We start from the raw sequence: 21688 nt of genomic DNA, 5'->3' as shown, positions 1-21688 counted from the left end.
CAGTCTGACTACCACTTAATTATGACGTCTCATCCTGTTTGAATTCTTGTTTGTGTTGTTCTTACTCTCAGATGTAAGTCGCTTTGGATAAAAACGTCTGCCAAATGACTGTAGAATAAAATCTCATCTATATGAAAACTGTGTAATTATAAATAATATTTTACATAAAAATATAATCTGTTAAATGAATGTTAAGCTATACTTTACAATTATCCTACAGAATGTGTAGAAACTCAGATCCACTTGCACAGTATTCTCATGATGATTTTCTATTTATTTGCTTACATTTATCATGCTGGTAATTGTTGTACTTTCAACTTTGAACATTTCGACTCCAGTTTGTATTAAGGGGGTAAAATGGCTCAGCTTCCACCAATGTCTGTGATTGCCAACATGCCTATAAGAAGCCGTGTTGGTTAGCATTCAAATCTACCACAAACCAGTGAACAGCCAAGAAGAAGAAAAGAACAAGGAAACCCAGCTGGACAGAGGAACACTGTTTGCTCCTGGCACAATCTGTTAATGAGTATTAAAAGTGTTTTGTGAGGTAGATTTTCCAAATAACCACAAACATGATACCTGCATGAACCAAACTATAACGTTTAATTAATTCACTGTCATCCAGTGTTTGGAGAATATCTCTCCTGCCTCTTCTGTCCGCCATTTTGTCCTCTGCTTAGGGAACCTGACAGATGTCACCTTAGGAGCTCTCTTTAGGGCTAACATTCTTTAAATGGTAGATGGACTTGTACTTATATAGCACTTTTCCAGCCAGTTTGACCACTCAAAGCACTTTACACTGCTTATCACATCCACCCATTCACACCCCGATAGGCACATCGGGAGGCAACGTGGGGTTAAGTGTCTTGCCCAAGGACACTTCGGCATGTAGTCAGTTGAAGCCTGGAATCAATCTGCCAACCTTCCGGTCAAAAGATGAATGCTCTTCCTCCTGAGCTACCCAAGGAATAGCTTTTATCCTAACTAGGATCTACTCATCACTTTTATTGGATATTCTAAGAAAACATCTGGATTCTCAGAATTTTCTTAGAATTATGGCAAACTTTGTTTTTCTATAAAATCTGTGAGTTGCACATTATTTCCTAAATAAAATCTAACAACAAAGATATCTGGTCAAACATTCAAAGCAGACTATTTGGCTTTCATTTGTTCATACAGGAATCCCACAAAAGATTTTGCTAACTTGTGAAAGTCATTTGTTTATTTTGGTAAAACATGAAAATGACAGAGGGGACAATAACATAAGAGGGTGCACCTTGGGCATGACAGGGTGGATGTCTCGAAGGACCTCACGGAGACAGAGCAGAGGTAAACCAGAGTTTATTCACATAACATAACTTCAAGGAAGAGCTTACGGAACATAGAACCAGGAAGGAAACACAGGAGTCCAGAAATGAGTCCGGTGAGTGAGGACCGGGAAGGGGAAGACAGAAAGTGCAACGATGTTGTGACGATAAGGAATGTGTGTGGTGCTGAACTTTATATGGACGGGAGAGGAGATTGGGTGCAGGTGTGGCTGATTAGCAATCCGGGGACTAACTGCTGTGGTGAATGAGTGGAGTGTAGGTGGCAGGGTGAGATGATCAGGAACAGGTGTGGATGATTACGAGAGTGATTACTGGGGAGTTTAACTGGGCAGAATGTAACAGGGACTGGTGCGGGTGTGACTATGGAAGCGTTGAGAAATGTCATTGAATGGCCCTATTAATGCGACAAATCTAAAGGAAATTATATTTAAAATAAATGTCAGAGCTCCTTTTCCCATCTAGGGGGAAATTACCAGCTGAACAGACCACTGTACCTTCATGCAGCCACTGAATAAAAACTCCCAAAATGAGGCAATAATGTGGCCTTAAAAGTCAAACATTAACTGTAGAAGAAGAAGAAAGATTTTTTTAAGTGGAGAACAGTTGATTTAAAAAAAAGTGAATGTTACAGTTAAACAGATCTCCAAACAATCTTTCTGCAGAGACATGGCTCAGTTCAGCACTTGCTGTTCCACATACCTCAATGCAGGTGCTGCAAACTGTACAAAGCATCTGTGGGTCTGGTATTAAGTAAAGTACACTGCCTGGCCAAAAAAAAGGGGTGTGGCCGTGGTGTACATCCCAGCTGTAAGGACCCCAGCCAACCAGACAAGGCCGATCACCGAGGCAACAGCCCCCAGACCGCGCAGGCAAAACCCCCAGTGTGGAGGATCCCCATGAGGAAAACAGTGGAGTTAAAATAGAGATTAAATAACCTTAAAAAACCATAACAACAACCAAGAGCAGCAGTAATAAAAATACACATAAGGAACTCCATAAAGTAATGCTCATTCATTCTCTGTACCACTTAGACCGTTACGGGTCGCGGGTAAGCTGAAGCCTATCCCCACATCTTCAACAGGTGAGAGGCAGGTACACCCTGGAAAGGTCACCAGTCCATTGCAGGGCCAACTCAGAAACAGACAAACACCCATTCACACACTCATTCACTCCTAGGGAGAATTTAGAGTCACCAATTAATCTAACATGCATGTCTTTAGATGGTTGGAGAAAGCCAGAGAACCCGGAGAGAACCCATTCATACACGAGGAGAACAGTTTATTAAAAGTACCAACAGATTTTTAAAAAATCCTTTTTTGAGGATTTAATTAACAGCTGATGGAGGTGGTGAGAAAATGATGTGGGCTTGGACCTGCCCTGCCATGGACAAAGTTTCTTGTTAAATACAAAATCACCAGGTCAGCTGTTCATTGCACATAAAAACACAGACCCCCCTGCAGGTTTCCCACCCTGTCACGGACGAAGCTTCTTGTGGAGGATGAAATGACCGGACCAATGCAAGCATTTTTTTCTTGTTCTTGCGGCCGAGAACAAGAACAAAGTTTTTGCTTCTTGCGGAGTATGTAACAAGCTTTACTCTCTACAAGGAGGACAGATCCCATATAAGCTAGATAGATACAAGATTATCTTAAGCTGCTTATAGCAGAACATACAATAGAATAAAACTTAATGTCAGTGTTACTGAGATCATTTTGTTTGAACCAGCTGCAGATGATGGATTGTAAACTGAATAACTTCAGCCTCATCTGGACGTGATGATGAACCTGCTGCTGCTGCTGGGTCTGAAACTGAGGACCATGTAGTTCATGATGTTAATCTTTGCATATGCTGATGTTACAATGTTAACGTAGTGCTGAAAGGTTCTGTATATATGATTGTTATCCAATAAGCCATTTGCTATGCCAACAAACACCAGTCATGTTTTGTATTGTGCCTCCTGTCTTACAGAGTAGAATAAGTTCAAAGTATCTTAGAAGATGCAGGCTGAACAGCTTTCTTATTCATCCATCCATCCATCCATCAATTCATTCATTCATTTTCTATGGACCATTCTTACTGATGCTACACTGTTTGTTTATGGAGTGGCTGATATTTATTACCGCACATTTGAACTAAACAGGAAGCTGTAAAAGGGAAAAGAAGAAGAGCTGGCTCACATCGAGTGAGAGCTGTCTCTCAGTTTTTGATGAAAGAGTAACAGGAGCTGCTACAAGGAGAAATCCTACAGCTGATACTATAATGGAGGTGTGAATGCTTATTTATCGTAATGCTGGCTTGTACAAGGCTGGCCTAAGTCTTCGGTCAGAAACACTGCAGCCTCCCGGAGCTTGGTCAACAGTTCTTTATTAAATCCAACAGATGCACTCATGTACAGTTCTCTTTGTGGGTCTGGATGTGTGATGATGTGTATGTGTGTGGTTGACTGAAAAGACAAACAATACCATTTCCAGTTAGGTTGAATGCAGTTACTCTTGATCATTATGAACATGTAATAGATAACAACTCTGACAGTACAGAACAGTAAGTTAAATAAATACTCAAAGTGTCCACTAGAGGTCTCTGTACACCATGACATGGGTGGTAACAAGTGCTTCAAACAGAAACTTAAAACATTAACGTTTTATAATTAAAATGAGGTTACAGCAACATAGTGACTCAGTAGCTGTACAGTGTTACCCCAGAACAAACAAGAGAACTACTAAAAGCGAGACCTAGAGTTATATATTTCAATAACTACGAACCATTTAAACCGAACTACACACATAAGCAATAAGGCTTCCTGAGGACAAGAGTAATAATCGGTTTCACGGATAAATAAGCAACACTTACATCTTCATTTACGCACACTTAACAGAAGTCTCAGACCTGCAGAACCAACAAACTCACATGCTTTACACGGAGTCCGGAGCATGCGCAGTACTCGGCAGTGGTTTGGGTGCGTTCCATTCCTACACCTAGAAAGCCAGAGGAGTACGGGCGGGGACATTTGAACAGGAGGTGAGATTGTATGTTGAGGAGCCTCTCATCCAATGAGAAGACTCACTGAGCTGATGGCAGGTCAAGGCCTCAGTCTTTCCACACCTAGCCAAGGTGATGGAGGGGAGACTGTGTATTGTGACGACATCTGTTCCTTCTGAGAGAATCTTCTCAAAAACAGGGCAGATACTCACAGAGAGGAGAAACCGGATCAGTCCATCCAAGATGAGGCATCTTATTTTTCTGAATGCCAACCTGTACTGAGGACATTAATGCTGCTTTTTGAGTTTGGTTCTCGTTCTGTTTCGTGGATTTGTTTACTGTTTTTGTCCATTTGTTCAATAAAAGAGTTAATATTAAAATATTAAAAATAAGTGTTTTTGTATCAAAAAACATGCACAAAAGAAGACAATTAATTATATGGCTCCTCATAAAGATGCTGACCACAAAAGGGTTTTCAAAACACAAACTATACATTTTTTGAAAGTTACGGTAAATTATGGGGCTACAAAAGATGCTAAATAAAGAGCCGTTCCAGAGTCCAATCTTCTTTGGGGGCTGAGGCAAAAGAACCGGCTCTCTGTAAAGAGCCGAACATCCCATCACTACTACCTGCAGCTAAAAGACTCGGTGTAATGTCTGTCTCCGCCCTAGCTGCACCTGTCCTCCTCCTCCTCCTCTTTATTTCGCCTCATCACCTCTGCTTCTGTGTTAGAATGGATTCTCAGACGTTTAAGGAGGTTTGTGATCTTCACACTCACATATCAAACTGCACATCGTTTCTGTTTGAGGACCTGAAATATCTCCACTCATCACTGCGTGTCGGACTGATCACTGAGCTGCGAATGAACTGCTGCGACGTAACACTACGTCTTTTTCATATATGCCTATGGCAGGCGGAAGAAGAAGTAGTTCCTAACTATCCTGAAAGTTTAGTTATATAAATGTTATTAATAATAGATATTTCAGTATTGAGCCACACATCTCTACTATTTATACTTCTCAGATACTTAGATCAAGTCGTAGGCCTGTTTGTACTTATCCACTTAATCATTTATTTATTTATTTGTTTCACCGGGACACCGGCCCAAGCCTCACTGATAAGTGGTTTTATTATGGCTACACAGCTGTTCAGTCCCAATCCCTTGACTTCCCTTCACATTGTACTTGTGTAAATGTTCTGACTTTTAAACATACAGCCCTGAGTTCTACTGGTGTTTTTCTTCCATCTGAGTTCACTAAACGTTGAAGTGATGAATCATCACCGTCATTCAGGATGTTTTTCTGACCACATTTCTTCCTAGAAAACGATGGTTCCCCACTATCCTTCCAGTTTTTAATAATGTGTTGAACAGTGTAACATGGGCTGCAGGGTGGTGTGATGGTTAGAACCGCGGCCTCACAGCAAGAAGGTTGATGTTTCGAGCCTCATCTCGCAGGATGTTCAAACGTTGGCGTCTCTGTGTGAAGTTTGCATGTTCACCCTGTGTAAGCGTGGGTTCTCTCCAGGTTCTCCCGCTTCCTCCCACCATCCAAAGACATGCATTTTAGGTTTGTTGGTCACTCTAAATTCTCCCTAGGGGTAAGTGTGAGTGGTTTGTTTCTATGTCTCTATATTATTGGCTCTGCGATGGACTGGCGACCAGTCGAGGGTGAACCTGCCTCTCACCTGTTAATTGCTGGGATAGGCTCCAGCTTCTCTGCGACCCTTAACTGGATTAAGTGGTACACAATATGAATGAGTGAATGAACTTTCTAACATTTAACATCTTTTAAATGACCACGGATATCTTTCCACATGGTTGTCAAGGACATGAGAAGCCTCTCATTGCATTAGTTGGGATTAAATAACTTGTTTCCAGGTGAAAAATAATCACTCAAGCAGTAATTATCCAATAGGAGGTTCCTGCCTGTTTGCTTAGGTAAATTCGGGTGGTGACATTTTTTTGGTCAAACAGTGTACCTGCCAGTCATGGTACCAACAGATGTTGGCCAAGGTACTTTATTCTTATGTCTGGGTTGGCATGACAATGTTCCCTATAAGTTCTTGCTATCTTAGCTTCTGTTTAGCTAATTCTTGGAAAAGACATTTTAAAATATTGCCTTACACACTTTGACAGGTCATGTAAATCAGGGTCGCCTAGTCTTGCTGATACAGAAATTGCCAAAAGAAAATCCATGTTGACCACTCTTAGTATGAATACTGTTATAAAATGTGTGTAGTAGTTGTAGTAATATGTATAACATTATCAGAATGGTAGACAAACTGGTTGATCTGGGTCTCCTACATATTACCTTCATGTGGATCAGGAGCTTCCTGTCAGAAGCCTCCACTGACAAAAGACTAAATACTGGTAGTAATGTTACTGAAATTATCAGAGAGTTTCTTAAAGAGCCATTTATCCCATAATAACAGGGTGGACGGTGATTTCAGAGACACACAAAATGTTTCATGTGATTATGAAAATAGAACATAAATGATCAGAAGGACTTGTTTTATTAAATAAGCTGCTGTAGACAATGAAACCATGTAAAAAGATTTTTGATTTAGTATTATTTAACCACTTATTACACACACTATAGTTAACAGAGCAGTGTGAGGGACATGCCAAAATCATGTATGTCCAATGGAAAAAATAAAATGAAGGAAACATATTTTATGAGACTTTTTATTGTGTCAATAGATGTTTAAATGTTTGGTCATTTATAAAAAGTCCCCAGAGTTTCAATATTCTGCCACATTTTCATCATTATTGAGTGACTATAATGAGGACACCAAAAGGCACCTTAAGGTGACACTGACTCATATTAGAGATTAAAAATAATCTCCTCATCTCAGAAGAATCAGAGTATTTTATAATCTAAAACAATCAAATGTCTTTTTATTTCCTTCTTAACAGTTAAAATCTTCCTGTAATGTCAGAAATGTTGCATTGAAGCTTTAAATCTTTGGTTGGAACTGCAGCTTCCTTCTTGATTTCATGAAATCAGAAACAGGAAGAAATCTGATCTGAGCTCTGACTTCACTTCAACAGGATGATGAAGGTGAGGAAATGCTTGTCATTCAGTTTCAGTCTTCCTCATTTATTCCCACTGGGATCCACCAGAAAGCCTTTCATCTGGAGTTAATAAGGAAGCTTGAACACTGACTCTTGTGTCCACGTCTGCACAGACAGAGTATGCTCACAATTTAGTTTCTATCAAGCAGATTTTCTTCACTAAGATTCAAAACTAGATTTCTGAGCTGAAAATCCACCAAACTTTGCTTTCATGGGCTTTAAGGGAGAAAAAGTGCTTTGATGTGATGATACTGTCACAGAGTTCTTCAATATTTAATTAACTTTATTTCACATGTATGAAAGGAAAAAATAGATAAAAACATTTTAAGATTTTAAATATGAACAAAATGTGAGTTTAGTCTCCATCTAGTGGTGATCACAGGAAGAAACATGAGTCACACAATCACATGATGAAGATATTTTATCATTTTATTTCAGAAGTCATTTAATATCAAAGTAAAAGTCTTTGAATGAAAGTTTCCTGGTTGGAAAAGTTTTACAATAATCTCCACCTCTCATACACTGTGTTTGCATAATGCAGCTGCAGAATAAAAAGACTCATGTTTCCAGCTCTGTGTGTCCAGACTCTTTAAACATTTCTCTGTCAACATGAATGAAGCAGGTGAACTTAGAAAACTTGATGAAGAATGAATATACTGCTGAAAACCTCTGATTTATTCTTTATTTTACACACAACATTTAATAGTGAACAAACATCCAGTGGAGGAGAAATAAAGTGAAATTTTCTCCTCAACAGGTTTGATTTCTGCTTGTTTCTAATGTTGAACACTGAAGATCAGACCAGTTGGAGAATCTGAGTTTTACATCTCTTTTTAAAGATGTAAAACTTTATTTCTCACATTTTCAGCTCTTCAACATCCAACAGAGCGATCTATAAATGATGATTGTTCTGACATTTATTACTTCTGGAAACATCGAAATGAGCATGTAAATATTTGTAGTTTAAAGATTAAAAGCTGGAATTAATTGATCTGAACAGACAGAAAAAATCCTAACGACAAAGTTCAGACATAAAATCATGAGCAGAAGTTTCCACGTTCAATAACTTTGATCTAAAGTAAAATAAAACTTTGGCTGAATGCACCCTTTAACATAAAACTGAGATATTGAAAAGAAATAAAATTCCCAAATGAAATCTCTTTCCATGGAAATGCATCTTTAAATGAGGCAGCTTCTCCACCTCCTCTCCTCCCATTTCAGCATTTATTCATAAAACTAACATTTTGGCTGCTGTTTTATTAAGAAAAGTAGAACTTGTGCCTTCTGTTAACCATGTTTGTGAAAGAAAAAGAAAATCTCATTTGTGAGAAATGATGAAGTCATTAACTAACAGTGACTTGTTGGACAGAGATCTAATATAAGTAAAGCAAGATTAGAAAATATTTACATGAAGAAAATCATTTAAGAAGCCTTGAATCTGTTTTAGTATAAAGATTAAATCAGACTGCTGATTTGTATCAATGATTTAAAAAGTTTGACGTGTAAAAGTCTGAAAACTATTGATGAACAACAATTTATGATGGTAAAAGTTTGAACATCTGATTCATTTTTCTGAAAATCTCAGAGAAACAAGAGTTTGACAGATTTTGATATCAGAGGTTTTTGCTTCTCCAGCTGAACAAACACAGAAATAAGGGAAGAGTTTCTCAGTGAAAGTGTCTCTGTAAGTGTAGATGTGAGTCATGTCTTCAGGGTTGTAGAAGGACACCTCCCCCCTGTCATAGTCCAGCTGGACTCTGATCCTCTGGAGACTCTTCTTCACTGTGACAGTCTTACCATCACCATTAGTGTATTTTCCATCACCGTGCCATAAACACCAGATTCCATATTCTGGTGAAGCATATCTCTTTCCCTTCCTGTCAACAGACTCTTTAACCAAACCAATATTCCAGCCAGGAAGATCTCCCACCTCCACCTCCCAGCTGTGTTTCCCTGAGCTGAAGCCCTCAGAGCCAAAAACATTGGTGTACTTTGTGTATCTCTCTGGATTATCAGGAAGCTGCTTTTTGTCTCCACATCTCACACTGGTCAGATCATCAGACAGATAGAGCCATGGACTTGCAGTGTTTGGGTCCAGAATGACGGGACTGAAGTGGACCTTCTCCTTCATCTTCTCCCAGACTCTGAAGGACAGGTTGCCCAGGTGTTTGGCCACATCTATCAGGGCTCCTGAGACCAGCTGTGGATCTGACAGTGAGCACTGGGTTCTGCTTCTGCTCTGAGTGGCTTTATAACTGCTGAGGAATGGCACGTTGTCTTTCTGCAGGTCTTCTTCAACAACACAGATACTGTCTGACAGAGAGGAGATGTGATCCTGAATCTTCTTCATCTCTCTGCTGATAGTCTTCCTCTTCTGCTCCTCTTCCTCCCTCAGAGCTGCCAGTCTGGACTCCTCTTCCTCTTTCAGGAACTGCTGCAGCTTGTTGAACTCTGCTCTGATCTGCTTCTCTGTGGACAACAGCTGCTTGTTGGAGTGTTGAATCACATCATTGTATGTTTCCTCCACTTGTTTGTATGTGTTCCTCTTGTCCTGCAGAGACTTTAAGTCACATTTCAGCTGCTCCTTCAGGTCACTGACTGCTTGTTCTATAGGAACCACTTTGTGATGCTGGTGGAGAGAAAACTCACAGACAGAACACACAGCTCTCTGCTCGTCCTCACAGAACCATTTAGTCTCTTCTGGATGTTTAGTACACACAGTCAATGTCTTTACTTCTTTTTCTGTTTCAGATGATCCAGATTTCTGTCTTCCAGCAAAAGAATCAGCCACTTCCTTTAATCCAAAATTTATTACTAGATGTTCCTTGGATGATTTTCTTTTACAAACGGGACAGTTTTTGTTTCCAGCTTGTTCCCAGAATTTCTGCAGGCAGCTTGAACAGAAGTTGTGGTTGCAGCTCAGAGACACAGGATCTCTGAAAGTCTCTGAACACACATGGCAGCTCAGGTAGTTTTTAAGAGGTTTTTCAGCCATTTGTTACTGAATCCTTTAACAGCAGGACTCACCAACTTATAGTTGCTTCACCTTTATGTAGAAATTCCTCCAAATATGTTTACTGTTCTGTAGAGATCTCGCACCCTGTAATGGCGTCCCAGTTTTCTTCAGTTATGTCAGATTTACTTTCATTTTCCTTCATTTCAGTCACGTCACAATCAGTCAGAAAGGCTGCAATAAATGTTTGTCTCCAGCAGATGGAAGCGTCAGAGCGTCTTTCAGAGCTAAATGTTTTCATGTAGTTTAATAAAATGAAGTTCAAACATCTTTTTAAGTTTCACCACAACAAACCATGAAATGCTGGTTTCCATAGAAACTACAAAGAAGATGAAGTTTGTGCTTCAGTCATTCAATGAACATTTCCACAGACTGTGTCTCAGAGCTCAGACACCAGTATAAAAATTAAATTAATTAAGCAAAACAAATTCAAATGTACTTCATCATTCTGTTAAGAAAACTTTAAAAAATATTTTTTTATTACATAGATAAACATGTCACCTAAATTATTTAACTGAATAGGTCCGAACACTTAGATGAACTGAAGACTTTGACATTTTCTAATTCAAAATAACATTTTTGCTGTTTAGAAGAGACAGTTTGTCAACAAGATAATTTAGTTTTAGCTTTCTGTTGTTACCACACAAGGACAGAGCATCTGAGAGTATATAGAGACACTCATTACAGTAAAAGATGCAAATTTCCACCAGTCTAAACTTCTATTTAAATTTCTTTTATTGCCTTTTAACAGAGCAATTTGTTCAACACATACAAATACAAAAGTTATTAAAATAAAGAAGGTTTATCTTCAGTCCTTCAGTGAACAGAAAGAAAGAGGTTGTTTCAAAGCTCATAAAAACTAGTTTGACAAAATGTTTGCTCACAGCAGTCTGACTACCACTTAATTATGACGTCTCATCCTGTTTGAATTCTTGTTTGTGTTGTTCTTAGACTCAGATGTAAGTCGCTTTAGATAAAAGCGTCTGCCAAATGACTGTAGAATAAAATCTCATCTATATGAAAACTGTGTAATTATAAATAATATTTTATATAAAAATATAATCTGTTAAATGAATGTTAAGCTATACTTTACAATTATCCTACAGAATGTGTAAAAACTCAGATCCACTTGCACAGTATTCTCATGCTGATTTTCTATTTATTTGCTTACATTTATCATGCTGGTAATTGTTGTACTTTCAACTTTGAACATTTCGACTCCAGTTTGTATTAAGGGGGTAAAATGACTCAGCTTCCACCAATGTCTGTGATTGCCAGCCTGCCTATAAGAAGCAGTGTTGGTTAGCATTCAAATCTACCACAAACCAGTGAACAGCCAAGAAGAAGAAAAGAACAAGGAAACCCAGCTGGACAGAGGAACACTGTTTGCTCCTGGCACAATTGGTTAATGAGCATAAAAGTGTTTTGTGAGGTAGATTTTCCGAATAACCACAAACATGATACCTACATGAACCAAACTGTAACGTTTAATTAATTCACTGTCATCCAGTGTTTGGAGAAGATCTCTCCTGCCTCTTCTGTCCGCCATTTTGTCCTCTGCTTAGGGAACTTAATAGATGTGTTACGGCCCTTAGGAACTCTCTTAAGGGCTAGTGTTCTTCAGGAATAGCATTTATCTTTACTAGGATCTACTCTTCACTTCATGGGAAATTCTAAGAAAACATCTGGATTCTCAGATGTTTTTAGAATTCGGAGCAACTCTTTGCACTAAAAATCTTTAGGAATACAGGCCCAGATGTTTAGCTGTTAGAAATGCATGTTGGTCAAACTTCTGCACTTTTTATAAATTAACTGCAAACAAACTATATAGAAACAGAACATGTCCACCCTGTCAGGGACACGTTCACGGTCGAGTATAAACATTGTAAAGTGGTTATAAAATGTACAATTTTAGAATATTTTGGGTTTCTCGCAAAATTATATTTTAGTTAATGGGAAAAGTATTTGGATCATAATTAAATTATGGCAGACCTTTTTTCTATAAAATCTGTGAGTTGCACTTTATTTTCTAAATAATTTATATCTTTGTTGTTAGATATCTAACAACAAAGATATAAATTATCTGGTCAAACATTCAAAGCAGACTGTTACGTCAGCCTGATGCCGTCTGTGGAACAGCTGTGAACTTGCTGCTCCATGAAGATTGGCAGTGGGAGTTGCACCACGACTCCACTTTCCTCCGTCGGGATTGGTCGCCTAATGTTCTGGACTCTCCCGAAGGGGCTGTTCGTCATGGACTCTTCCCCCATAAAAGCCCTGCATCACCGTTATTCGAGGAAGCTGAGTACCGTGGGCAGACCGTTCGCTGGCTTTGGGATCTCTGTCGTGCGTTACACCCTGAGTGGGTTTGTTGTTGGCTGTGTTCGTTGTAAGCGCTTTCTTTGATAGCATTTTGGTTTCAAGAAAAGACACTCGTCCGTACTTTGAGAACTTTTGGTTTATAGGAAATTTGGATTCAGCAATACCCTCATTAGGAGTTTTTTTTTAACCTTTATTTAACCAGATAAAAACCCACTGAGATCAAGATCTCTTTCACACCTGGCCAAGAGGTCAGCAGCACATGTCGTAAGAGTAGAGGTGATGGTATTACATAAAACATACAAATTTGGAGGTGCAGCAGTGTTTTCAAATGCAGACACTGTGACACAACAACAAACAATTTAAGATTTAAAACACAGGCACTGTTTAGTGGTCTCATGCTCCAAGTGGAATCAGTTCAGAGAGTTTCAGTTCAGTCAGTCAAGTATTCCACACAAACGGAGCAGCAAAGCTGAAAGCTCTTTTTCCAAATTCTGTCCTTACTCTAGGAACAGATAAAACAAGTGAAGTACAAGAACGGAAGGCATAGCAACGGCTTGTTTTGGTTGTTTGAGAGCTTGTTGTTTGTTTATAGAGTGGTGTCAGCCAGTTGTCCCAGCACGTTAATTTTCTGGTTGACATTTATTGTTTTGTTTCTAAAAATTATTAGCATACACCTGAAAAAGGACACTTCCTATTATATTCATTTTGTTTGCCGGTTATGGTATAATTTTGTTTGTAGTTCAATTTAAGTAATTTAGAACCTGAACCTGTTTTTTAGCTACAAAAAGGTCATAACACAGACTATTTGGCTTTCTTTTGTTTATACAGGAATTCTACAAAAGATTTTGCTAACTTGTGAAAGTCATTTGTTTATTTTTGTAAAACATGAAAATGACAGAGGGGACAATAACATAACAGGGTGCACCTTGGGCATGACAGGGTGGATGTCACAAAGGACCTCACAGAGACAGAGCAGAGTTAAACCAGAGTTTATTCACATAACATAACTTCAAGGAAGAGCTTACGGAACATAGAACCAGGAAGGAAGGCCAGGAGTCCAGAAATGAGTCCGGTGAGTGAGAACCGGGAAGGGGAAGACGGAAAGTGCAGCAATGTTGTGACGATAAAGAATGTGTGTGGTGCTGAACTTTATATGGACGGGAGAGGAGATTGGGTGTAGGTGTGGCTGATTAGCAATCCGGGGACTAACTGCTGTGGTGAATGAGTGGAGTGTAGGTGGCAGGGTTAGATGATCAGGAACAGGTGTGGATGATTACAAGAGCGATTACTGGGGAGTTTAACTGGGCAGAATGTACCAGGGACTGGTGCGGGTGTGACTATGGAAACGTTGGGAAATGTCATTGAATGGCCCTATTAATGCGACAAATCTAAAGGAAATTATATCTAAAATAAATGTCAGAGGTCCTTTTTCCATTTAGGGGGAAATTACCAGCTGGACAGACCACTCTACCTGCATGCAGCCACTGAATAAAAATGCCCAAAATGAGGCAAAAATGTGGCCTTAAAAGTCAAACATCAACTATAGAAGAAGAACAAAGATTTTTTTAAGTGGCGAACAGATGATTTTAAAAAACTGAATCTTACAGAGAACACTTAAACACATCTCCAAACAATCTTTCTGCAGAGACATGGCTCAATTCAGCACTTGCTGATCCACATACCTCCATGCAGGTGATGCAAACTGTACAAAGCATCTGTGGGTCTGGTATTAAGTAAAGTACACTGCCTGGCCAAAAAAATAAAATCACACTAATACGGCCGCCGCCATGGCAACCACCCCGATCAGGGCAGGCTGTGGTGTACATCCCAGCTGTAAGGACCCCAGCCAACCAGACAAGGGCGATCACAAAGGCAACAGCCCCCAGACCGAGCAGGCAAAACCCCCAGTGTGGAGGATCCCCATGAGGAAAACAGTGGAGTTAAAATAGAGATTAAATAACCTTAAAAAACCATAACAACAACCAAGAGCAGCAGTAATAAAACTACACAAAAGAAACACAATAAAATAATGTTCATTCATTCTCTATACTGCTTAGTCAAGGGTAAGCTGGGGCCTATCCCCACATCTTTACAGGTGAGAGGCAGGTACACCCTGGACAGGTCACCAGTCCATTGCAGGGTCAACACAGATAGGGACAAACACCCATTTACCATCAGGGAGAATTTAGTCGCCAGTTAACCTAACATGCATGTCTTTAGACGGTGGGAAGAAGCCGGAGAACTCGAAGAGAATCCACACATACATGGGGAGAACATGCAAAGTCCACACAGAAAGGCCACCGCCCCCCAGGTTCAAACCTGCCACCAGCCAAGGCTCGAACCAGCGACCTTTTTTCTTGGAGGCTGCGGTGCCAACCACCACACCACTGCGCAGCCATCCATAAAATAATGTACTTAAGAAAAGTAATAAAACTGAGTAAAATGAAAATAAAATAAAATAATTTGAAATAAATTAAGATGAAATAAAATTCAGTTGAAAGCAAAGCTAAAAAGGTGGGTCTTGAGCCTCTTTTAAAAACATGAACAGTCTCTGCAGCCCTGATGTTCTCTGGCAGGCTGCTTCACAGACGAGAGCTGTAATAATGGAAAGATGCCTCGTCGTAGGTTCTGGCCCTTAATCTTAGAACAACTAAGAGGCCGGTACCAGAGGACCTCAGGGTCCGCGAGGGTTATTGAATTAAAAGTAAATCAGATAAATAAAAAAAGTCCAAGATCATTAAGACATTTATAAAATAGTAAAAGAACCTTAAAATCATTCCTGAAACACACAGGAAGTCAATTCTGCAATTTTAAAACTGGTGTAATGCAGAGCTGCCAACTTTTCAATAATCCTTGAGTGAGATTTGATGGAACCAACCAAAATTTTACTGCATACACGGCAGCAAGACATAATAATTATGTCTGATTATGTGCAGATCTAATCATAAAATATACCACTCAGGAGTAACAAATCTAACAAAAGGTTTACAAATAGTTTATTAAAAGTACCAACAGATTATTTAAAATGAAACAAGAAACAATTCAACTACACAAGTGACACTAAGACAAGACACAGGGAATTTCACTATAATAATAATTTCTCAAGATCTGTAGGCCTTGTTGGACTGGTATGTGACCTTTTTTGAGGACTTAATTAACATCTGATGGAGGTGGTGAGAAAATGAATACAAGACGTGGAAAATAGAGACACGGACACTGCTGCATGTCAGACCCGTCCTGCCATGGACAAAGTTTCTTGTTAAATATGAAATCACTGGGTCAGCTGTTCATTGCACATAAAAACACAAATACAGATATTGTGGCATGATTGTCAGAGTTGTAGTTGTGCTTAAATGTAATCATAGAGAAATAATGGGAGTTACAGGCATATTTTATCTTGTTCATGAATCTTTATGCAATATTACCTGATAGTACCTGCCTGCTAGTGATGTGTCATGCGTAAAGAACCAGTCCTGAGAGCAGAAGCTTTGTAGTGAATCAGAAGATCTGGCTCGCATCAAGTGAGAACCAGCTCCCAGTTTTTTTTGTTTTTTTTTAGCTGCATGCTTAGCTCCAGTGCTCAGCCCCAACATGAAAAGATGACATCTTGCCTGCTGGACTGTTTTGAGTTCACTGACATGACTACAGAAGACTTGGCAGAGGAGCTAGTAAGAGTGGTTAAAGAGTGGCAAGTAGAAGACAAAGTGGTGTGCTGTGTAAGTGTTAATGCTGCAAACATCACTAAAGCCATAAAAATTCTAAAGTGGTTCCACCACCCATGTCTGGCGCAGACATTAAACCTGTTGAATAGAGATGCCCTGAAGGTGGTCAAAACAATAAGAGTGTGCCACCAGCAAAATGCACCTTCAGCAGCCAGCTAGCTCCACCATTAGAGGACCAAGTGGAAGAGGAGCCACAAACCTCTACTGTTTGGAGGCTTTATGATGAAAGAGTTACAGGAGCTGCTACAAGGAGAAAGCCTACAACTGATGCTATAATGGAGGTGAGATTGTATGTTGAGGAGCTTCTCATCCAATGAGAAGACCCACTGAACTGGCCGCAGGTCAAGGCCTCAGTCTTTCCACACCTAGCCAAGGTGATGGTGGGGAGACTGTGTATTGTGACGACATCTGTTCCTTCTAAGAGAATCTTCTCAAAAACAGGGCAGATACTCACAGAGAGGAGAAACCGGATCAGTCCATCCAAGATGAGGCATCTTATTTTTCGGAATGCCAACCTGCACTGAGAACATTAATGCTGCTTTTTGAGTTTGGTTCTCGTTCTGTTTCGTTTGCTGTTTTTGTCCATTTGTTCAATAAAAGAGTTAATATTAAAATATTAAAAATAAGTGTTTTTGTATAAAAAAAAACATGCACAAAAGAAGACAATTATTTATAACATTAACATAACATTAAGATGCTGACCACAAAAGGGTTTTCAAAACACAAACTTTAAATTTTTGAGAAGTTGTGGTAAATTATGGGGCTACAAAAGATGCTAAATAAAGAGCCGTTCCAGAGCTAAAAGAGCCGGGGCTGAGGCAAAAGAACCGGCTCTCTGTAAAGAGCCGAACACCCCATCACTACTACCTGCAGCTAAAAGACTCAGTGTAACGTCTGTCTCCGCCCTAGCTGCCCATGTTCTCCTCCTCCTCTCTTCCTTATTTCGCCTCATCACCTCTGTTTCTGTGTTAGAATGGATTCTCAGACGTTTAAGGAGGTTTGTGATCTTCACACTCACATATCAAACTGCACATCGTTGCTGTTTGTGGAGCTGAAATATCTCCACTCATCACTGCGTGTCGGACTGATCACTGAGCAGTGAATGAACCACTGTGACGTAACACTACGTCTTTTTCACATATGCCTATGGCAGGCGGAAGAAGAAGTAGTTCCTAACTACCCTGAAAGTTTAGTTATATAAATGTTGGTGTTGGAGGAATAGGCATTTCAGTATTGATTTGCACATCACTACTATTTATTTTTCTCGGATACTTAGATCAAGTTGTAGGCCCATTTGTACTTATTCAGTTATTTATTTATTTATTTATTTGTTTCACCGGGACACCGGCCCAAGCCTCACTGATAAGTGGTTTTTATTATGGCTACACAGCTGTTCAGCCCCAATCCCTTGACTTCCCTTCACATTGTACTTATGGAAATGTTCTGACTTTCACTATTAAACATACAGCCCTGAGTTCTACTGGTGTTTTCTTCCATCTGAGTTCACTAAACGTTTAAGTGATGACTGATCACCATCATTCACATCATCACATTTCTTCCTGGAAAACGATGGTTCCCCATCCTTCCAGCTTTTAATAATGCGTTGGCCAGTCTAACTTATAACATCTTTTCCATGACCACGGATGTGTCTTTCCACATGGTTATTAAAGAAATAAGAAGGTACTCATTACATCAGTTGGGGTTAAATAACTTGTTTCCAGGTGAAAAATAATCACTCATCCAGTAATTATCCGATAGGAGGTTCCTGCCTGGTTGCTTAGTTAAATTCAGGTGGTGACATTTTTTTGGTCAAACAGTGTACCTGCCAGTCATGGTACCAACAGATGTTGTTCAAGGTACTTTATTCTTATGTCTGGGTTGGCATCACAACATTCCCCATATCTCCTTGGTATCGCAGCTCCTGCTGAGTTAATTCCTTGAAAAAGACATTTAAAAATAAGGCTGGAGTCAGTGTTTCAGGAACCAAGACATGGTTTTCAGCTGTCGCATTCCTTGTGTCAAGCCACTCTTAAACAAGAGACAGTATCAGAAGCGTCTCGCCTGGGCTAAAGACAAAAAGGACTGCACTGCTGCTGAGTGGTCCAAAGTTATGTTTTCTGATTAAAGTAAATTTTGCGTGTCCTTTGGAAATCAAGGAAGAGAGGAGAGGCACAGAATCCACATTGCTGGAAGTGGAGTGTAAAGTTTCCACAGTCAGTAATGGTGCCATATCATCTGCTGGTGTTGGTCTACTGTTTTTTTTTAGGTCCACGGTCAACGCCGCCGTTTACCAGGAAGTTTTGGAGCACTTCAAGCTTCCTGCTGCTGTCCAGCTTTATGGAGATTTCATTTTCCAACAGGACTTGGCACCTGCACACAGTGACAAAGCTACCGGTACCTGGTTTAAGGACCATGGTATCCCTGTTCTTAATTGGCCAGCAAACTGGCCTGACCTTAACCCCGTAGAAAATCTATGGGGTTTTGTGAAGAGGAAGATGCGATACGCTAGACCCAACGATGCAGAAGAGCTGAAGGCAGCTATCAGAGCAACCTGGGCTCCAATAACACCTGAGCAGTGCCACAGACTGATGGACTCCATGCCACGCCGCACTGCTGCAGTAATTCAGGCAAAAGGAGCCGAAAATAAGTATTGAGTGCTGTACATGCTCATACTTTTCAGTTGGTCAACATTTCTAGAAATCCTTTTTTTTGTATAGTAAGTAATATTTAAATTTTCTGGGATATTGAATTAGGGACTTTCATTAGTTGTCAGTTTTAATAATCAAAATTATCATCTAAAGGATGAGAGCAATAAGAGAATGTATTTGTTTGAGTCCTGTCCTTGGATTATGCCAAATTTAAACTAGATATAGCCTTACGTTTATCAAAACAGCAGTTCTATATAAACGAAAAGCCCAGATGATTAAAAAAAAAAAAAAAAAAAAACTTCAACTCATCTCTGTGTGGAAATTGTCGTCATTTTTAATCACAACGGCTCTGAATGGTCAAAGCCTCGGTGACGCCCTGTGCTCTTCAGGGATCCTCTTGGGGGGCCCAGACCTCAGTTTGGGAACTACTGGTCTAAACTATGCACTTGTTCTTCCTTTCGTGAACCCTGTCCACCCTTTCCTGGGATGCTTACAGGGAGGACAAAGACAGGGGGACATTTTTGCCTAATATCATCATTTATTAAGCACATGGTAAACCTTCAGTTATCTACATGACTCAGTTAGTAAGGTCACTGTGTGTTTAACACATATATTTAATATTTTAGAAAGCTTTTACTTGATATTTCACTTTGACAGAGTGGACATGTTAAACTCAACAACATCCAACTACGTACGTAATGTGATTAAAAAAATATGAAATGTAAAGTTGGTATTTACACTTCTAACTATTTACTGTTTAAGCCTCCACTGACAAAAGACTAAATACTGGTAGTAATGTCACTAAAACTATCAGAGGGTAAAATCCCATTTATCTGTATGAAAGGACAAAATAGATAAAAACATTTGAAGATTTTAAATGTGAACAAAATGTGAGTTTAGTCTCCATCTAGTGGTGATCACAGGAAGAAACATGAGTCACACAATCACATGATGAAGATATTTTATCATTTCATTTCAGAAGTCATTTAGTATCAAAGTAAAAGTCTTTCAATCAAAGTTTCCTGGTTGGAAAAGTTTTACAATAATCTCCACCTCTCATACACTGTGTTTGCATAATGCAGCTGCAGAATAAAAAGACTCATGTTTCCAGCTCTGTGTGTCCAGACTCTTTAAACATTTCTCTGTCAACATGAATGAAGCAGGTGAACTTAGAAAACTTGATGAAGAATGAATATACTGCTGAAAACCTCTGATTTATTCTTTATTTTACACACAACATTTAATAGTGAACAAACATCCAGTGGAGGAGAAATAAAGTGAAATTTTCTCCTCAATAGGTTTGATTTCTGCTTGTTTCTAATGTTGAACACTGAAGCTCAGACCAGTTGGAGAATCTGAGTTTTACATCTCTTTTTAAAGATGTAAAACTTTATTTCTCACATTTTCAGCTCTTCAACATCCAACAGAGCGATCTATAAATGATGATTGTTCTCACATTTATTACTTCTGGAAACATCTAAATGAGCATGTAAATATTTCTAGTTTAAAGATTAAAAGCTGGAATTAATTGATCTGAACAGACAGAAAAAATCCTAACGCCAAAGTTCAGACATAAAATCATGAGCAGAAGTTTCCACTTTCAATAACTTTGATCTAAAGTAAAATAAAACTTTGGCTGAAATTATTTTACAGGATGAAATTTTATTTTCTTTCTTTTTCTGTAGTTTAAACATTTGACTTTATTCAGTGAAGTTAATTAAAAACAAGAAGAAAATGAATCTATTTACAAACTAATGACACAGCTGGATGAAGCACTTGTGATGAAGAAGAAATTAAGAAATAATTGTAAATCAGACAGGCTGCTAACCACGTTAAAAAGCTCATATTTCCAACATCAGATTTTTACCTGATGTGTTGCAGTTTCTGTATTTAGTAAACTCTTTGTTTCTTTGCATCTCTGCTGTTTTCCTTCTTGTAATCTAACAGAAAGCGACAGTAGTTATGGGATTGTTCCTGAAAGATTTCATGAAGAGGTGATGTTAATGATTCTGCACATAAATACACATTTGGGTGATAAGAAAATATTTCTATGAAGATAATCATTTAAGAAGCTTTGAATCGATTTATTCCACATGCGCTCAGTTTTCCTGCTTTCTCTTTCCAAGTTTCTGTTTCTAGTGATGTTTCTCTGCCGTGTTTCCTGATTGATCAGGTGCTCTTGATTCTGATTGGTGCACCAGCATCCATTACATTCAAGATATTAGAGTTGAAATGATCCAGGAGTCCGTAAACTGACTCTGCACTCGTTGGTAACACAGCTATGTCCTGGATAAACTCTGCACTTGTTCTCTCAGAAATATTTACCTCTTCTGATCTGAACAGAGGCTTGTTTGATCTTTCTGAGTGATCAATAAATTCAACAAAATACAAAAATAGTCAGACAGGCAATTATGGAGGCACCCCTTAAAATAAAACTAAGATATTGATAAGAAATAAAATTCCCAAATGAAATCTCTTTCCATGGAAATGCATCTTTAAATGAGGCAGCTTCTCCACCTCCTCTCCTCCCATTTCAGCATTTATTCATAAAACTAACATTTTGGCTGCTGTTTTATTAAGAAAAGTAGAACTTGTGCCT

At 39.1% G+C, this 21688-nt stretch overlaps 1 protein-coding gene across 1 annotated transcript; it reads right to left on the bottom strand.

The window, feature by feature from the left end:
* Nucleotides 1–8671: 8671 nt before the first annotated feature.
* On the bottom strand, nucleotides 8672–10548 carry LOC121648828 (nuclear factor 7, brain-like). Its single transcript, XM_041999253.1, has one exon. It carries the CDS (start codon nucleotides 10377–10379, stop codon nucleotides 8949–8951), a length of 1431 nt encoding a protein of 476 aa, XP_041855187.1. The 5' UTR covers nucleotides 10380–10548; the 3' UTR covers nucleotides 8672–8948.
* Nucleotides 10549–21688: the final 11140 nt, after the last annotated feature.

The sequence above is a fragment of the Melanotaenia boesemani genome, chromosome 11 (genome assembly GCF_017639745.1).
Source record: "Melanotaenia boesemani isolate fMelBoe1 chromosome 11, fMelBoe1.pri, whole genome shotgun sequence".
NCBI classification, from domain to species: Eukaryota; Metazoa; Chordata; class Actinopteri; order Atheriniformes; family Melanotaeniidae; genus Melanotaenia; species Melanotaenia boesemani.
This window is presented reverse-complemented; position numbering and strand designations above follow the sequence as displayed.